At 41.2% G+C, this 17,591-nt stretch overlaps 2 protein-coding genes across 2 annotated transcripts; both read right to left on the bottom strand.

The window, feature by feature from the left end:
- Window positions 1-99: 99 nt before the first annotated feature.
- LOC116262978 (protein RSI-1-like) lies at window positions 100-1,911 on the bottom strand. Its single transcript, XM_031642533.2, has 3 exons — window positions 1,748-1,911; window positions 1,043-1,073; window positions 100-593 (listed from the first exon to the last, which is right to left on the bottom strand). Exons 1-3 carry the CDS (start codon window positions 1,826-1,828, stop codon window positions 412-414), a joined length of 294 nt encoding a protein of 97 aa, XP_031498393.1. The 5' UTR covers window positions 1,829-1,911; the 3' UTR covers window positions 100-411.
- An 11,573-nt stretch (window positions 1,912-13,484) lies between these two features.
- Window positions 13,485-16,204, bottom strand: LOC116262114 (tubulin beta-4 chain). The gene is made up of 3 exons (XM_031641208.2): window positions 15,706-16,204; window positions 15,342-15,611; window positions 13,485-14,379 (listed from the first exon to the last, which is right to left on the bottom strand). The coding sequence occupies exons 1-3, from the start codon at window positions 16,097-16,099 to the stop codon at window positions 13,703-13,705; spliced, it is 1,341 nt and encodes a 446-aa protein (XP_031497068.1). The 5' UTR covers window positions 16,100-16,204; the 3' UTR covers window positions 13,485-13,702.
- Window positions 16,205-17,591: the final 1,387 nt, after the last annotated feature.

Here is a 17,591-nt window from a genome sequence, read left to right as displayed (position 1 = left end):
CTAGTGCTGTTGAGGAGAAAGTTTAGCTAGTTATCAAACTAAAGTTGTGCGCCAAGCAATGTATTAGATACCATCCCCAAACATGATGCCAATGAAGAATTCACTAGTAAACCAATAATTTATAGAGTAGTGTATTCATGATGAGGCTAGCTAACTCGAGCTGAGTGAGCTTCGTCCTTAACAGTAAGAGCATGACTGCATAGTATAAATAGTATGCCAACTACGAATGGAAGGTAAACTACGAGTTTGAACGTGATTGGATTAAAAATAAGCCTTCCAAGTTCATCTCCATAGCCAGATTCCATTCCCAAAAGCTGCTAACGCTATGGTCCTCTCTGGACCAAAGATCTCCTACGTACTTCTGCTTCAACTTCAACTTATATATATCTATAAGAATGTGGGAAGATGCATTTAGGGGCACTTGGGGCCTCCTTCCTGGGTCTTCCAGTTGTTATAGCATGGGCAGTACTCCCTGTTGCCGTAGGTGCCGGGAGGAACACAGAGGCACTTGGCGCAGCACTTCTGGCAAAAGAACATGCATGGCTTCCGGTGGTGTGTTGCTGAACACCGGTACGAGCACCTCGCCCCACACTCTGCATATCGTGGATCAAAGAATCAAATCATGGATGTTCCATCAAAACAGCAACCCTAAGCTGTGATGCAGCAACAAATTAAGCTACATAATATATTTTTCAACACGTTTATATGTATCTTTTTGTTTTTGTAAGCTTGAGTTCTACATATCCTTTGTAAAACGAGAAAAATACATTTTTTCTTTGAATTATAAAGCATATAGTATGTTAGAATGTTGAATCCTCAGGTCATAGAGTAAAAGCGAGGGTTATCTCATTTAATTTTCTCTAAATCGAGTGCCGCTAGATGGCCATTGGTAAGTTGCAATAAGTTGGTAAGTGCAAAAGCCTGGCCTATCTGAAGTAACTCAATAAAGGTGAAAGCAAATTGAACAGGAAACAGAAATAATTCCCTCATATATCTACTTTTTCCCTGTTAATTAGACGATCGACGCTGATATTTTGCTTACCTGAAGGGTGCAGCCGTGAGCCATAGTAATACTGCATAGCAAAGCAGAGAAAGAAAAACATGGATCAAATTGTGGTACAAGATTAGCATCAAGAGAAAAACAGCGGCACGTGATAAGGAGAAAACAGATGACAAGAATGCCGCTCTAGTATGAACCCTTTCAGCAAGTTCATGTAGAATAATACATTGGATAAGGACTTCAAGCTCTTTTTTGAAATGAAAAAAGTTATGGAATAAGATCCAAGTTCAATAAGTGCCGAAACTAAAGCACCCTTTTCACTGCATTATATTGGTCAGGCCGGAAGGTTAGGCTCATTCAAATGCTCAAGTCAAAGTCAAAGTTTTAAACCTCCTTCCAACTAAGTCTGGGCATTGGTCCCGCCCGAGTCGGGCTTGGGCCTGCCGAACACTCAAAACTTGTGTTCGGATTCAACTTGATTAAATTAAAAAATATATTTTTAATATAAAATAATATATAAATATAATTAATTTTATTAAAATATTATATATATACATATAAATTAATAACAAAATATTTTAAAAAATATTATCAAGCCCACCCAAACTTATGGGAACCTACTTTCAAGTTTCAACTGGTTATTTCCACTGGGAGATGAAAAAAAATGTTAAGAAAAAGTTAGAGTCTAAAAAGTGCATGTCTTTACAAATAATTTCAATCAAGAATACAGGAACTCCAGTAACTTACCTGAGCATTGGATAAAGAGGAGAGAAAAGCCAGGGCAACGCTGAGGATGAGCAGGAGGGAGAGAGACTGAAAACGGGCCATGGCTCTCTGGTGGTGGCTATGGATGACCAAGTGGGCAGAGGCTGCTACGGGTTTGGGAAGTGTTGAGGAATGGAGAAGAAGGCTCCCCTTACTTATGGCTGTCTGCGTTGAGGATGCTAGCGAGAAGGATGTTTCATTATTTGGGAGGGAAATCAAGCAGGTTTCAGAGGCGAAACGAGCGGCACGAATTGCGTGAGTCATGGGCACAAGGTGCTGGATCTTTTCCTCATAGAACGTCAGTACGTCACATCCATACTTTCAAAATCTGGTGGATTTCACACTTAGTTTCCTGTCAGAATAGGACATTGCAAAAAATGAAATTTTTTGAAGAAGCGTAACAATCGGCAGACCTAAGAAAATGGCCCCAACATATGACTTCCCTGCATCTCTACTTTTTCCCATTCTTCGGGTCATCAATTCCGTTCTCATGCCCAGTCTCTGATACGAAACAAACTAGCTATATGCAAACCAATTGACTAAGTAAAAGCAATAAAAATGGATATGAAAAAAGTTAAAAATTTTAAAAAATATATATATTTTATGTAGAATTCTTTAAATACCCAAACCCCCCCCCCTTTTTTTTATCTCCTATGTATACTTGTTGCATTCACATCCATGTGACAAAGGCAATTAGCTTGCTCTTAATTCATTTCGAGATTCAGCAGTGTGTTTTGACAGAGTAGAAAAGACGAACCCTGATTGTCGTTATTATATAAGAGAAAAGCTTTTCCGGGTTCCACGGCTCCGCCGTGATATGTGCAAACCCCCTTATCGATTGTAGCCGATTAGACGTCGTCAGCCATTGATATCGGACGTTGTTCCCTTCGAAATAACAGCGATTTATCGTGAGGTGATTTTCTATGTTAATGTAATATCAATCTTTCTCGTGGGGGATCAGCTTGGATGGTGGCACCGGCCTAGCCTTCATGTGAAAGGGATACTTGGTGATCTCGAGCTTGCTATTTCGTTTCAATCAATTTCAAAAAACATACTTTGTTCTTGTTAAATACCCTCTTGTATTTCCATAAAAGCATCAGTCGGTTCGGTACTCTTCACTTTCTTGCTTCTCTGAACATGATAATGGAATAAAAAAGCTGCCACAATGTGGCAACGAACTTTTAATAATTAAATTAAAAGAACGCTTTTTGTTAAACGATTATGTGAAATTTAACTTTTCTCTTTCGACAAACAATATTATGTCCATACCATGATGCTTATGAAATTTAGTAGCCTGAGAAAGGTTTCCAATTAAAATGGTAACTTTGCATGAAAAGCATTAAAGATTAATGTCTTCCATGGCGTTGCCATTGGAATTCGAGTTTCATTTTTTTTTAAAAAAAATTATTATATGGCTTCAAAAAGATAAGTTATGTTGCTTTGAAGGGACAAACCTAACGAGCACCACACAGCCTATAGCATTCTTATGCCAACAAAATTTCTCTAGCTTAGGGTGGGCAAATTTCCACCCTAGGTAGATTATATGTGGTTCCCACCATCACTTTTAAGGAAAAAATGTTTTATTTCGGAATGAATGGCTTTAATTTCAGGCAATAGGGATGCATTGGAGCCTTTCTCCAAGTTTTTTCTTACATGGGACTTCAATTTCAAAGGAGTACGTCAATATCTCCAACTCTCATGATATAGGTTTCATGTGCAAATTTACCTTAATTGATGTGATCACTAGTGTGATTGAATTTTGTATGGTGGGTGGACTTAACAAGCAAAGCAACAGCGACAACTCAAGAAGCCAAGAGCATTTTTTGTTTTTTTCATTTCATTGATTATTAGAAGGTGATCATTTATAAAGATGGTCAAAATATATGGAGCCTCAACTCTAAGTGCCAACTCTAAAAAAAAAATTACTATTAAAAAGATGAATGGTTGGATGAAAGCTTAGATTTTCCTTCATTTGAGGATTATCATGAAATATTCATCACTAAATAGTGCAACCGGCCAAGCAGCATCGCTTCTCCCCTCCCTCATCTACTCCTTCCCAACCCATCTCCATCCCAAATTTGCCATGATCACAGGCGCTAACTCCGCACCAAGCAGCGGTCTTATCGATGCCCACACAGCTTTGTAATTGTCAAAGGCTGGTTCCCCTGTTCTCTTCCTCACTCGTTTTCGGGTTCCCCCGTTGGTCACCTTGACCTTGCTGGTTGAGGATGGGACACGGTGTTGGTGGACGGAAGGCGAGCATTATTGGCGGTGGTAATGGAGAGGAGTTGTCGGTGGTCGTCGTCTCGATCTTGACCATTTGCAGGAAAAGGGAAACCGGAATTAAAATGGTTCCCTTCTTCAGTGAAGGAGATGATGTCAATGTCTGCACCGGTCAAGGAACAAAGATCTTGCTTCCTTTTTTGAGGAGATCCTTCTTCTTCTTCCTCTTAGGGAAGGATCGAGTTTTGAAAGATGTGCTCCTTCTCAGAACTCATTTTTCAGAGCTGCACTTAACCACGATGCTCTAAGATACTGTTTTAGCCTTTAATTCGTTTTCTCAGCCTACATCCAACTCCATGTTGACATGTAGCTGATAAATATCTGATCCATAAATTATGAGCTGGAGGTAAGAAAATCCTTTAAGTTTTTGCCTTAGTTATTGCCGCCAATGTTCCAATTGTAATGAAACCGTTGTGTTTAGGGCTGCACAACCAGTCGAGTTCGGCTTGAACTCGTTTGAAAAAAGTCAGCTACTCGTTTAGAAACGAGTAAGTTCGGCCTTAGAAAGATACTTGAAATGATAAACGAGTTGAGTTGGAGTTTCAGGAATTCGACTTGTTTTTACTCGAGTCAACTCGCAAACCAGTACTTTATATAATATTATCAAAACTGATTACACGAGTTAAACGCTTACATGAGTTAAACGAGTTAACGCTTATATGAGTTAAACGAGTTAATGCTTACATAAGTTAATGCGTAAACGAGTTAAATGAGCTTCATTTTGTATAGTCGAGTTGGGCCCGAGTTTGCATTAAGGAGCTCGACTCGAGTTCGAGCCGAGCTCGAGTTTTTTGAGCCAAGTCAAACTCGAGCTGGCAAAGCTCGGGGGCTCTTGTGCAGCCTTAGTTGTGCTGAAGCACAGGCTATTTCTTTCAATCTTTGTGGCGCTCAATGGAACCCATAGATCGAAGGGTAGTTCCAACATTTTCTCCGAAATCATTTACCTGTCATACATGTGAAAATCAATGGATCACGGCCGTGACAGGTTTGAAGTTATGCCGAAATCCCTTAGATTCTAGATATCAGCAGGCTACCATTTTAATTATTATTTTTAAGGTCAAAGGAGCCTCAATGGTGCTAGCCCTTGTGGCCTGTAAAGTCCTGGACATTGATTATCCAGGTACAATTCCCGACTCAAGTAGGGTACTTTGCCTTAAGCGCAGTGGTGATTCCACAAATATGAGGATTAACATATTCATGGGCAATGATTGTTATGAATTTGAACCTCTTCTTGTGTTTTAGCTACTTGTGTATACGTATGTATGATTTACATGAAAGGCCAGGGGTCTGATGTGATCATGTTAACTTTCATGTATGAAAAATGTGAGGTGGACTTTATGAAGGAACAAGCTTGAAAAAGGGGGAGATAAGTTTCGTGTGACTCAGCCATGTAAGTGTTTCATCCACGGAAATTGGTTTAAGGATATATATTGTGAACCATGATCACCATCAGAGAGAGAAGAATTTTTCAATAGAATAAGGCTGAACTGTAGTTTTAAAATTTTAACATTAGGCCTGGGCGGGTCGGACCGGGCTGACCCGTCGGGCCACTCAGCCTGGCCTGGGCCCGACCCGGACCCGGCCCAGCTGGGGAGAGGGAGAGGGGGAGGGGAGACGGAGGAGGAGGGAGAGGGAGTGGGAGATGGGGGAGAGGGAGAGGGGGAGCGGCAGCGGAGAGGGAGAGGGGGAGCGGCAGCGGAGAGGGAGAGGGGCCGGCCCGTTGCCTAGGCTTATTTAACATGGACTAAAATATAAATTTTTAAAATTTTTATATGGGTTAAACGAAAATTTTTAAAAACCTCGTGCAAAAGAAAAAAAAATTGAAATTTTGGGGTGGGGGCGTCCCTGGCTCTGCCCCTTATCACCATTATGGTAATGAAATGCAGGGAAACTGATACGATCATGTCAAATTATGTATGCGAAAATGTTGAGTTACAACAGATCATACTTGGAAAGAGAAGAGAGACAAAAGTTCCATGCATGTGGATCAGCCATGTAGATCTCATCCATGGAGGCCACAATCATTCATGATCTCATCCATGGGAGCTCCAATCAAAGATACGTGATAATTATGATACGTGATAATATTTGAGTATATATATGCAGCCACTTCATCTTGTCAAGCAGCGATAAGGAACTTATGAAGTGTCCACTTTTGTAACATGATGAGAATTCCCATAAAGGGTGTTCAGTAACAGGAACGCTGCGCTCAACGGCGAACATCTCCCTTGTCCATATCCTGCATTTCCGACAGTGATGCTCGCTGTCAACGGCCTCCTTTGGCGATGCGATTATCTTTCTCACTGTCCCTGAAGGCAGCCCCGAGCTGCTGTTCCTGCAGTCCTTTTCTTGCATGAATGGGGTGCCAGAGCAGCCATTTTTTCTGCAGCAAGGGGCTGCTTCCAGGCGACTCCTTTCTACTTCTTTTAAAATCCAGGCAACTCCTTTCTACTTATATGGAAAAGCCATGCACTTGAACTCTTGTGACAAATCAAATAATTAGTGAAACAAACTTACTTAATGATGCATTCGCCTTAAGCAGTAGCCGACGCCTTGCTTCAATGTTGCCCCGTTCAGGCTAAGGCTACATGAGGAGTGCATGTTATCGGATCAGCCAGATTATTCGAATCCAGCAGTTTCTGATTCGACTCATAGCTTATTCGAAATGGTCAGCTTTTAAATAGTTCAAGATATTAGTTTCTACTTCTTCTATTTCTTGAAGATGGCTTTTTTTTAACAAATATTGATTGTGCAATTAGTTTTTGCAGTTGGGTCGAATAGGCAGTTCCATTGTTCACTTCACCTAAGGTGGCAACCGGGCTGGGCTGGGTTCCATTTTGGCTACCGAGGTCCAGGCCCAACCACCATGGACTGGGTTCGGGCTCGGCCGAACCGGTTCAATTTTAATAATAAGATTTTCAAATGTATATTGTACAAAAAATACTTTCTAAATTTAATAGTAAATTTTAAAATTAATAGTAATTTTTTTATCTAGCCCGAGCGCGAACCTATTTTTGCGATCTGGGCCAGAGGTCCAAAAGCCCTACGGACCCCTGTTTCAGTGCCACCCTCAATTTCACCAACCTATATAATTATATATTTTCGTTGAGTAGCCCAATTCAACAATTAAATACTTAATCATTTGCCAATTGGCTAAAAAAAAAAAAAAAAAAAAACTTTAAGAAGTAGAAAATAGATAGAAATAACTAAAATCTTGAACTAGGAAAAAGCTGATATTTCGAATCAGCTATGAATTGAATCAGAAACTGATTGGATTCAAATAATCTGGCAGACCCGATAGCATAACTGGCCATGGGCCTAGCTTTTTCTATAATTCTAAAAGGGTCTACCTTTTGTTATTTTGTCAACGAAAGCCACACTTATGAAAAGTATGAAAACCATAAAATGCTAGCCACAAGTTATAGGTTCTATATTACCCTTTATCCTTAGATTACGTTTTACGTTTTTAACTAACAATTTTTCTTTAACGAAAGTTTACGTCCTTATTAGAAGTTCGAAAAAATAGGTTTTAGTTATTTTTTGAGTTATAGGCAATAATAGGCCTGAAGGAAGTGTTTCATCTTTTAACGAGGTTGGAATTCATATATAAAAACAAGTATCATATATATAGCTGAAGGGAAAGCATGTCATGTGTCTCTTCCGGATAAAATTGGAACAATACATAGAGAAAGGAAAGCCTCTAAACGGATGCCTTTCGATGGATTAAAACAAGTATCATAAAAACAAAGAGTTCTTGTTCATGTAGACAAGTTGTAATTTGGTCCGACCTTTATTTGCTTAGACAGATCATATATTAAATTATTTTCATGTTGTAAAATCTAATTTGCCATAAAAGAAACTGATCATCTAACAATGCACCATGGACAGCTCTCTCTCTCTCTCTCTCTCTCTCTCTCTCTCTCTCTCTCTCTCTCTCTCTAGATATATAGGTTGCCCATAAGGTCTTGCAACTCTTGCGATAGCAATGTTGAGTCTTCGGTTTAATTCTTTGATTCCTCGAGCTCGACCCTAACATAGTGACGAATCCTATATTGTTTCATTAGGTTCAATTCATGGGTTCCCACCTACAAGAAGATAGGACTACATCATGTGAAAAAGACAAAAAAATGTGGAACCCAGAAATATATATATATATATATATATAATAGTATATATAAAATAGATCATTTATTGATATGGAAATGGATTATTCACTGAAAACTAGCGGAAAGGAAAATACTACTAGGACAAATCGAAACACAAGAATGAGCAGAATCTTTTTTGTAGAGTATTTATGGAAGCACTTACGGCATTCAACTAGCTAAGATTGATATTATGTCATGATAACATATTGACCAAGAAATTGCCGGTTGTAACAAATTGCAATTTTTGCTAAAAAGTACAATAATTAGGGATGAACAAGCACACACTAAAGTCTGAAAACAATTTCAATAACAAGAGATATCATCTGAGTATATTTAAATCAGTTTGAGTTCATTATTCTCAGATTAAGTTTAATTACAATTCTACATATTCACATGTCACTTAGTGCATAACTCAACTTATGATCTTCTTTTTTTATATCAATCCTGACATTAATTTTTCAATTTCTTTGCTGATTTAAGATCAGATGCTCTTCTTCAGAGCATTTCTAAGTGCAGTTTGATTTGGCGAGCCCTAAATATCCAGTTTGCCTATTCCCTTCATGACTCAATTTAGAGAAATGTTTTTTTGAAAGGGAAATGATAGAATTGTGACATGAAATTTGGCTTGTGCCTGGAACTTCACCGAGCCCACCATGTGGTTGGTTAGCTTACCCACACAGCCTGCTGACCTTAGTTTCTGTGCAATGGGTAAAACTATCCATTTTCCAAATGTGCATTATTTCTTTATAATCCTAAGTTTAATGTCGCATATGCCTAGGTTAAAGTAGTGCGTAAGCTTAGAAGCCCAGAACTGAGTCCGGTAGGTCCACCACACCTGGCTGGACCTACCGGAAAGAACAACAAACATTTCTTTATACGTAAACCAAAAGGGGATGACGAATTAGCATTGTTAAGGATAGTCAGAGCAAGCCAGCTCAAAGCTAGCCTGCACACGGCATTGCCATACATGGAGAGGAATCAGTAGCAATAAACAATCTTCGTCAAAGTAGAAAGAACACCAAACAATCATTAATGTGTTAACCAAAAGGGGATAATGAATAAAAATTGTTAAAGATATTCATAGTATGCTAGCTCGAATGTAGCTTAAACATGATATATATTCCCATACATGGAAAGGAAGCGGTTGCAATACAAAATCTTCATCAAAATGGAAAAAACATCAAACCTTTCTTAACATGTAAACCGGATCATCATCTTCATGGAAATGATGGACCTCTTGTAATCATAAATATTAACAATGTGTGTGTGTGTGCTCAAACTCACCACATAAAGGTGGATTAGAGAGAAGCAGAAGAGTAAAATGAAGTATCAAGAATGACCCAGCATTGGCCCGGTGCACAGTCTATGATACCCTTTCTTTAGAACGGTAGGGGGAATAATATACAGGCTAATAGCTGTGGGCAAAGCCAAGGAAGAGAGTGGGAAAAAAGAGAGATAGAAAAAGCAAGAAGTCGTTGAGCCCATAGTTGGCAAACTCATTGGGATGACTCGGGAATCGGCCGAATCACCTCGGATCGTTTGCAGATCCGGCCACGAGTCAAGGTTTGGGTGAGGTAGAACCTAACTCAGCGAGGGTCACTTCTGAGTCACCCCGGATTTCTCAACTATGCTTCATACAGCTTTTAATGAGTTGGTGCATGCCGATCTCTCTGTTTACTGTTTAGGATGGCATGGAAAAGATCAAAAACTTGGATCCATCACCACAGTGGATAAAATCTATGTGGCCGTCTGATTTGGAGTGGGTCCATGAAAGGACTTGCTTCCCTCTATTGGAGCTTTTATTGGGTGGAGCTCGATAGGGAGAAATCATCTTTGCCCTCCTGCATTCGTTCTAGAAGCTGGTCTTCTAAGGATATATGCAAACGACTCCCCAAGGATCTCAAAAACAAAAGATGTCAGCATAAAAGAAAGATGAGCTGGTGGTGAATAGTATTCGAAAAAAAAAAATTTGAACCCTTCAGGTTGATGGATTATAGCCTTAACATGGACAAGATGAATTTCCCCGGGCGAGCTCTATCCGATAAAAGTTCCAATGGAAGGAATCAAGTCTTTTCATGGGCCCATTTCGAACCAGAGGGCCGAATAGATTTCATACAGTATGGTGATGGATCTCGTTGCCTTGATCTAGAATAATGCCAATGCCAAGTTTTTGTTCTTTTTCATCCCATCCTAGCCAGTAAACAGAGAGATCGGCAGACACCCACTCAAAAAAAAGCTGTACGAAGTGATAAGAAGCGCAACTGGTTGGGTTGGATAGGGTGTTATAGCCGCATCTTCAGTGCGAATGTGCGGTATTGAGCAATGTTGAGCCGGATCATTTTTTTTTTTTTTTTTTTGCTTCTCTCATGGTTTCATTGATCATTCATAAAGCTATGAACCTTAAGGGACCATTTGACAATAATAATAGCTCGTTGCTGTTTAAAATGAGGCAGATTCATGAAAGAGTGCCTTTTTTTTTTTTGGAAAATTTACAGGACAATAACTATGTGTCGCTGTGGTCAAACGATCCCTAATGTTCCTAACAAATTGTTCAGCACAGTTGAGCCAAGAGTTCAGCGGAGTTCTCATTTCACTTTTCCTTCCATATCTCTTTCATCACTTATTTTAGCCAATGATTTTTTATTTTTTAAAAAAATGGTTGTTAAGTTGTTGGTTGTACTGATTCTTAGTCTTTTTCGGGTTGAAACCAAAATTGTTAGGAGACGAGCTGGGTTCCGGTAGTCTAGGGGCCTAAACCCCGTGTGAAAGTGCGCTCAGTTATTATAGGATCTGCCACTGAGTAGAAAACATTCATCAGCTTCTCAAAGATCAGTGTACTTTGGTGTCATTTACTCCTCCAATGCGGATGCCAACAGATTGCTCTTGCCTTCTTCGATTTATCAAAGAAGCCGCAATTAATATCTCCAACCTCTACATTTTTAGGGCTTTAAATTGTGTGAAACAAAACTCTCCATTGTGGGATTTTTTTTTTTCCAAGTTTTGATGGATCAAAATTGTTCACATATATTGCGTCCCTCTGCATGGCTTGCATTGTTATCTTACCTACTCTGGATCAAATCCAACCTTTAAGAAGCAAAATTTATACGAGTTGGGATCCAAAGCAGGAGTACTACACTTGATACTTCAAGTCTGCCACAACGGAGGTCCCCAAGTTTTTTTCTTTCTTTTTTTTAATTAAAAAAAGCACGAACAAACAAGTTTGTTGTTCAATAAATTTTAATCAATATCAGACATGTGTTGATATCTAGTAGTAAAAGAAGTTCTAAAGAGTTAAAATAAACGTTTGAAATAAATGTAGTTCTACCAACACAAACTTGAGTTGCCATCCAGGGCGTACAACTAAAACAATGCATCTCTCTTAGATTTTACTCGTGAATGGAGGTCTGCATGGCTACGTTTCAATTCAAAGTTCCAACATTTACCCATTCAGAATCACATTTTTAAAAAATGTCTGATAGGTAAATGGCCCATTACAAGAAAAATATGAAGGGTAATCTTGGAAAACAATATTTATAGCATGCCAACTCCAACTGAGCTTAGAGATACTATTTTGAATTGTACCTGAATTTATATCTACGAGGAAACAAGAAAATTGATGTTACCAAATTTTTATTTTTCTACTTTTGAACGTGTTGCTCGTTAGGACCCGTTTTCCATCATTTTCAATCATTTATAGTCATATCCCGCTATTTTTTAATAATTTTGCAATAAATTTTTAGAAAATAGTTTATAAGAGATCCGGTGTGTCTTATTTCAAAACTGTTTTGCTTAGACATGTGTTCCCCAATTTCAGTATTCTTCTATCCTTAATTTGGATGCCCAATTATGATGTATGATCCAATCAAGATTCACCGTCCAATCTTTTGATGATCCATGATCGATCTGTCTGTCGTTCCAGATCCATGTTTCCTTATCCAAATCACTTCATGTTAAGAACTCAAATGATATTAAGTTCCAGATTTGGATCATATCAAGTCCTGGGTATTCATCTTATATTCAAAGCGATTTCACCATCGTCTCTGACTCATGGATTCAGACCATCTGGTTTCATTTCAAATCTTCCAATTAAATTCAAGTCAAATCAAAATTTAGCTAAATGAATTTCAGAAAATTCTTCAAAATTAAATTTCAGGGGCTGCCAATGTTCTTCAAAATCAAAATTAATAGAAGCCACTTCCAAGAGAATTTTCACGTCAAATTCCCAATTTTGAAAGGTTCACGGCACTATTAGTTGCTTAAGGGCAGAATGCTTAGAAGACATTGATTATTTCTATAAGTTTAGCGCAGTTTTTAAACCGACTGCTATTCGCACCATTCTGACATTAGCCACTCTGTGGGGCGCAATCGGTTTACCAACTCGATGTCAACAATGCCTTTTTGTTAGGTCGTTTTTTATTGACAATCTACATGATCTACCCTCCTGGGCCCAAATTATATATAGCGGCTTCACATGTCGATAATTCTCTATTTGTGCTTCAATATGGTTTTGTGCGTGCCTTTATTCAGCAACTCTCTTAGGAGCCTCCATCTACTCGTGCAAAAGCTTCATACTGAATTTGCTCTTGAAGCTTTGGGTGATAGACATTATTTTCTTGGCATTGAGGTTTACCCTGACATGCGATGGAATTTCAATTTCTCTTTCAATGGAAGTACGTTGTCTGAATATAGACAGAACCACTGTAATTCTTCGTGTCTCCCTTTCTGGCTCTTCCTTTTCCTGCTTTCTATTTAATATTGTTGTGTTATAGTACTACCCTTCAGAAGTTTCTTCAAAACTGATGAACCTAATGAATATATCTATATCAACCTGTCTATAGCAACATATAGTAAACCAGTCAGCATTAGCGTAAGTTCGAGCATTCATCTGCCGAGTCTTTTGCATTTGCGCCATTGCTCTAGAGTTTTTAGCATTTGCTATACTTTCTATAGTTTTTATTGTCCCCTTGAAGCCCTTCCACTCCACAGACACTCCAGATTCGATCAGGCTTTCAATATGTTTACTTATTAGTATCCGAATCATTTGCTGATTTACTAGTTGTAGTTGGCTTGGTTTGAACTGTTCCGTGGAAAAACCAAAAAAATGCCGGAATATTGCTTGATGTTTCTAACCAATGAGCAACTACAACCACCATCAAAATGCAAGGTAGGGGACTTGTATCTCTCTAAAAAAGTTTCAGTGATCTGCTCAGTCTCCTCAGGATGCAGCAAATTATATATTAGCGGCCCCACTGACAACCGCATCCGATGAAAAACCAGTCGACCAGAAAAACTTTGGCACAGAAATTAAATGCATTTCTTTTTCCATATAGGTAGAAAACAGAGCAGCACCAACTCATCACCGACGTCCTACCCATTAAAAAACAACACCGAACCAAAGAAAATTTCCAGAAAGAAATAACAGCCCAACTGGATCCTTACGACAGCACATGCATATGGAACAACACCAATAATTCTAGAGAGAGAAAAAGGGAGAGAGGAGGAAGCGGCCCTATTCGTCCTGGATTTGTTCTTCTTCCTCTTCGTACTCGCCATCGTCGTCGACGGTGGCGTCCTGGTACTGCTGGTACTCCGAGACGAGGTCGTTCATGTTGCTCTCCGCCTCCGTGAACTCCATCTCGTCCATCCCTTCCCCTGTGTACCAGTGGAGGAAAGCCTTGCGGCGAAACATGGCGGTGAATTGCTCGCTGACCCGGCGGAACATCTCCTGGATGGAGGTGGAGTTGCCGACGAAGGTGGAGGCCATGGACAGACCACGGGGCGGGATGTCGCAGACGCTTGACTTGACGTTGTTGGGGATCCACTCCACGAAGTAGGAGGAGTTCTTGTTCTGCACGTTGATCATCTGCTCGTCCACCTCCTTGGTGCTCATCTTCCCCCTGAACATGGCGGACGCCGTCAGGTAGCGGCCGTGCCTCGGGTCAGCCGCGCACATCATGTTCTTGGCATCCCACATCTGCTGGGTGAGCTCCGGGACGGTGAGGGCCCGGTACTGCTGGGACCCGCGGGAGGTGAGAGGGGCGAAGCCCACCATGAAAAAGTGCAGCCGGGGGAAGGGGATGAGGTTCACCGCCAGCTTCCGCAGGTCCGAGTTCAGCTGTCCCGGGAATCGCAGGCAGCACGTCACCCCGCTCATCGTCGCCGATATCAGATGGTTCAGATCTCCAACTGCAACACATCAATTTTTTCTCTTCGTTCATCATCCCAGCCCATTTTAACTCAACCAAGGAAACTTTTTCAATTAAAAAAAGCGGAGATCAAGATCGATCATGTGTGACCAAGTTAGATCAAAGCAGGAAATGATTGTTTCAGACGGGATCGATCCCCGAATTATAATTCAGTGTTTGAATAGAAATCAAATGGGATCTACCAACAACATCGATCGGCAGAACTGGTGGTTACTGGTGAGAAACATGGCATCCTGATTCAAGTTTCAGCCCAAGACTAGTGTAATTCTCCAAGGAACGTTCAAATTATGCTAGAGAAAAGGACAGTCAATAAACGCATATGGGTGACGGATTTCATCTCCCACAGATATCTAGATTATAGGTCGCCATCAACGTTGTAAAAAATCAGAAAGCGTCGTGCATCAGAGGCCTCAAACTACGCGGTTTATCAGCGCCCGGCAGCAAACTATTTCCTATTTATTTCTTTAATTAAAAAGTAACAAATTTTTCAGAAAAAAACGGGTGGTTCATGGGCTCTATATCGGCTAATAAATGAAAGAAGGTGAGTGAAGTCAGTACTCGGTACAGTGTTGACAAGGTTTCTCACTTCTGAACCAGATCCAACCCCCCAATGTGAATCCGATTCAATCAATTGGAGTCAAATCCGAATAATTTTGACCTCTACTCTGCACTCCAGCTGGCCTTCTACCAGTCAAATATTCAAATCTGACATCATCGGGTCTGCAAAGAATCTAGATCCGCTGAATTTCAGGCCTGACCCGTACCTGGGACCAGTAATAACCAATTTTCTCCGCCCGGCAGAGTATTGTCATCAAGCATCAGAGTGAGAGAGGCCACTCGATCTTGAGGACTGTGCGGCCAGACTTTCCTAATTTACGAAAGCGCCCCTAGATCTCAGTTGGGACTGGGACAAGAGAGCGAGAGGGTTGAGTGAGTAATTACAGCTAGGGGTGGTAAGCTTGAGGGTGCGAAAGCAGATGTCGTAGAGGGCCTCGTTGTCCAGGACCATGCACTCGTCCGCGTTCTCCACCAGCTGGTGCACCGACAGCGTCGCGTTGTAAGGCTCGACCACCGTGTCCGACACCTTGGGCGACGGGAACACCGAGAACGTCAGCATCATCCGATCCGGGTACTCCTCCCGGATCTTGGATATCAGCAGCGTCCCCATTCCCGATCCGGTCCCTCCTCCCAGCGAATGGCAGACCTGGAACCCTACATCCAGAAAAAAAAAAAAAAATCAGAAAATCCAAGCTCGAAATCAAGGCGCCGGTGAAATAGGGGCGAATTGAATTGCGAATTGCGTTACCTTGGAGGCAATCGCAGTTCTCGGCCTCCTTGCGGACGACGTCGAGGACGGAATCGATCAGCTCGGCGCCCTCGGTGTAGTGGCCCTTGGCCCAGTTGTTGCCGGCGCCGGACTGGCCGAAGACGAAGTTGTCGGGGCGGAAGATCTTGCCGTAGGGGCCGGTGCGGACGCTGTCCATGGTGCCCGGCTCCAGATCCATGAGCACCGCCCGGGGCACGAACCGCCCGCAGCTGGCCTCGTTGTAGTAGACATTGACCCGCTCGAGCTGCAGGTCGGAGTTGCCGGTGTACCGCCCCGTCGGATCGATGCCGTGCTCATCACACACCACCTCCCAGAACTTGGACCCGATCTGGTTCCCGCATTGCCCCCCCTGGACGTGCAGGATCTCCCGCATCTTGGATCGGTGCCGGCGGTGGTGAGAGAGGCCGAGAGAGGGACGGAGAAAGAAAGAGAGGGTCGTTTCTCGCTTTCTTGCCGGCGAATCGTGAAGTTGTGGGGAGGTAAATATAGGCGGTGGGGTGTCGGGGCGGGATGGGATCGGACGGTGGAGATGTGATCCGGCGCGCTGCACGTCACATGGGAACCAGAGATGGACGGCCGGAGGCTTCGATCCAAATGGTAATGGGGACGGCCCAGATGCGATCGCTCGTCGTCAATTATTGAAAGAGGACCCTCTCTCTGCGCTTTAAAGTGTTGGCTTCTCTATCAAACTCATGCCTGCTCAGCAGAAGCTGGATTTTCTTTTTTCTTTTTTTTTTTCCGAATTTCTTATCTGCTGAGAATTAACGAAGATAAATTTTCTCAAGACAAATTTTAAACCCAAAACACCCGAAACTTTTCAAAAACTAGCTCCTGTTGAAATATTTTACTTTTGCCCGTCTGAATTCTGTCCCGCAGAACATGTGGTCAGATGAAATTTATGAAACTTGAGCTTGTCCTGTTCCTGAGAAAAATAACATATTTTTTCTATAAGTAATCGACAAGCATCATCATCATCATCATTGAGTTGGCTGTTCAAGTAATGAAAATTTTACTGTTTTGCCTTGTGAAAAGGACTTAATAAGCACATGTAATTTTTTTAAATAAACATCTGTAAGAAATGCACTTGAATTTTGAGCAACCACGCACGTACAGCTTCCTAATAAACGAAAGCTGTACCCATTTCTCCAACATATTTAGAAACAGCCCCAAATTAGTTTAATTAAGAAAACACATGGTGTGGAGTTAGATAAGTAAGCAGCAGTACTTAATCAATCAGGAAGGTATATTGGTCACTTAATTTATTGATTCAAGATAAAAATGTCGATCAGTATTCTCAGTTAACAGTACGGAGAGCTCAATATTTTGAGCAATAAACTCCGTGAGAATAAACCTTATCAGTAGAACGACTTAGTTTTGAGATTATACAAACTTCGACGATCATGTTACTTGTTGTGATCTCGCTGGTACTTCGAAGGGTGATGAGCAAGCAGAAACAAAATGCCGACTAGCCGGCATCTTTCGGGAGACGAGACCGAAGGGAAGAGTTGGAAGCATGGTCAGCAAAAGACGAAAACTCCTGTAGCTGATTGAAAAGATCCTTCCTTCCTTCTGAAAAGGGCTGACAGGGAAGTGGACAATGAACAGAAAAAGAAAGAGCCAGAGGGAATAATCAAACAGGAGACTGGGAGAGAGTTTGGTGTTGGTCTTGGAAGCGCTGCAGGCACTCACCTGCGTCGAAACAAGGCTGCACCAATTTCAGCATTCCCGAGCCACATAATGCCTTGTTCACAATGTGATTGATACCAGTGGAGCAAACACAGATGGGCCACTTGAGAAATTCACAGATGCTTTCATGGCAGTGCTCTTTTTCTGTTGCATTTCGGCTGCCAAGTTTGTTTGTTTCA

The sequence above is a fragment of the Nymphaea colorata genome, chromosome 10 (assembly GCF_008831285.2).
Source record: "Nymphaea colorata isolate Beijing-Zhang1983 chromosome 10, ASM883128v2, whole genome shotgun sequence".
Lineage (NCBI taxonomy): Eukaryota > Viridiplantae > Streptophyta > Magnoliopsida > Nymphaeales > Nymphaeaceae > Nymphaea > Nymphaea colorata.
Note: the sequence above shows the minus strand (reverse complement) of the source record. Positions and strands in the feature narration are given on the sequence as shown.

Coding starts and splice junctions, on each gene's coding strand:
- LOC116262978 (XM_031642533.2), bottom strand. CDS start 1,828: ATGGCCCGTTTTCAGTCTCTCTCCCTCCTGCTCATCCTCAGCGTTGCC. Junction 1,074..1,747: donor CCTCTTTATCCAATGCTCAG/GTAAGTTACTGG, acceptor TTTGCTATGCAG/TATTACTATGGCTCACGGCT. Junction 594..1,042: donor CTCACGGCTGCACCCTTCAG/GTAAGCAAAATA, acceptor CACGATATGCAG/AGTGTGGGGCGAGGTGCTCG.
- LOC116262114 (XM_031641208.2), bottom strand. CDS start 16,099: ATGCGGGAGATCCTGCACGTCCAGGGGGGGCAATGCGGGAACCAGATC. Junction 15,612..15,705: donor GAACTGCGATTGCCTCCAAG/GTAACGCAATTC, acceptor TTCTGGATGTAG/GGTTCCAGGTCTGCCATTCG. Junction 14,380..15,341: donor CAAGCTTACCACCCCTAGCT/GTAATTACTCAC, acceptor GATGTGTTGCAG/TTGGAGATCTGAACCATCTG.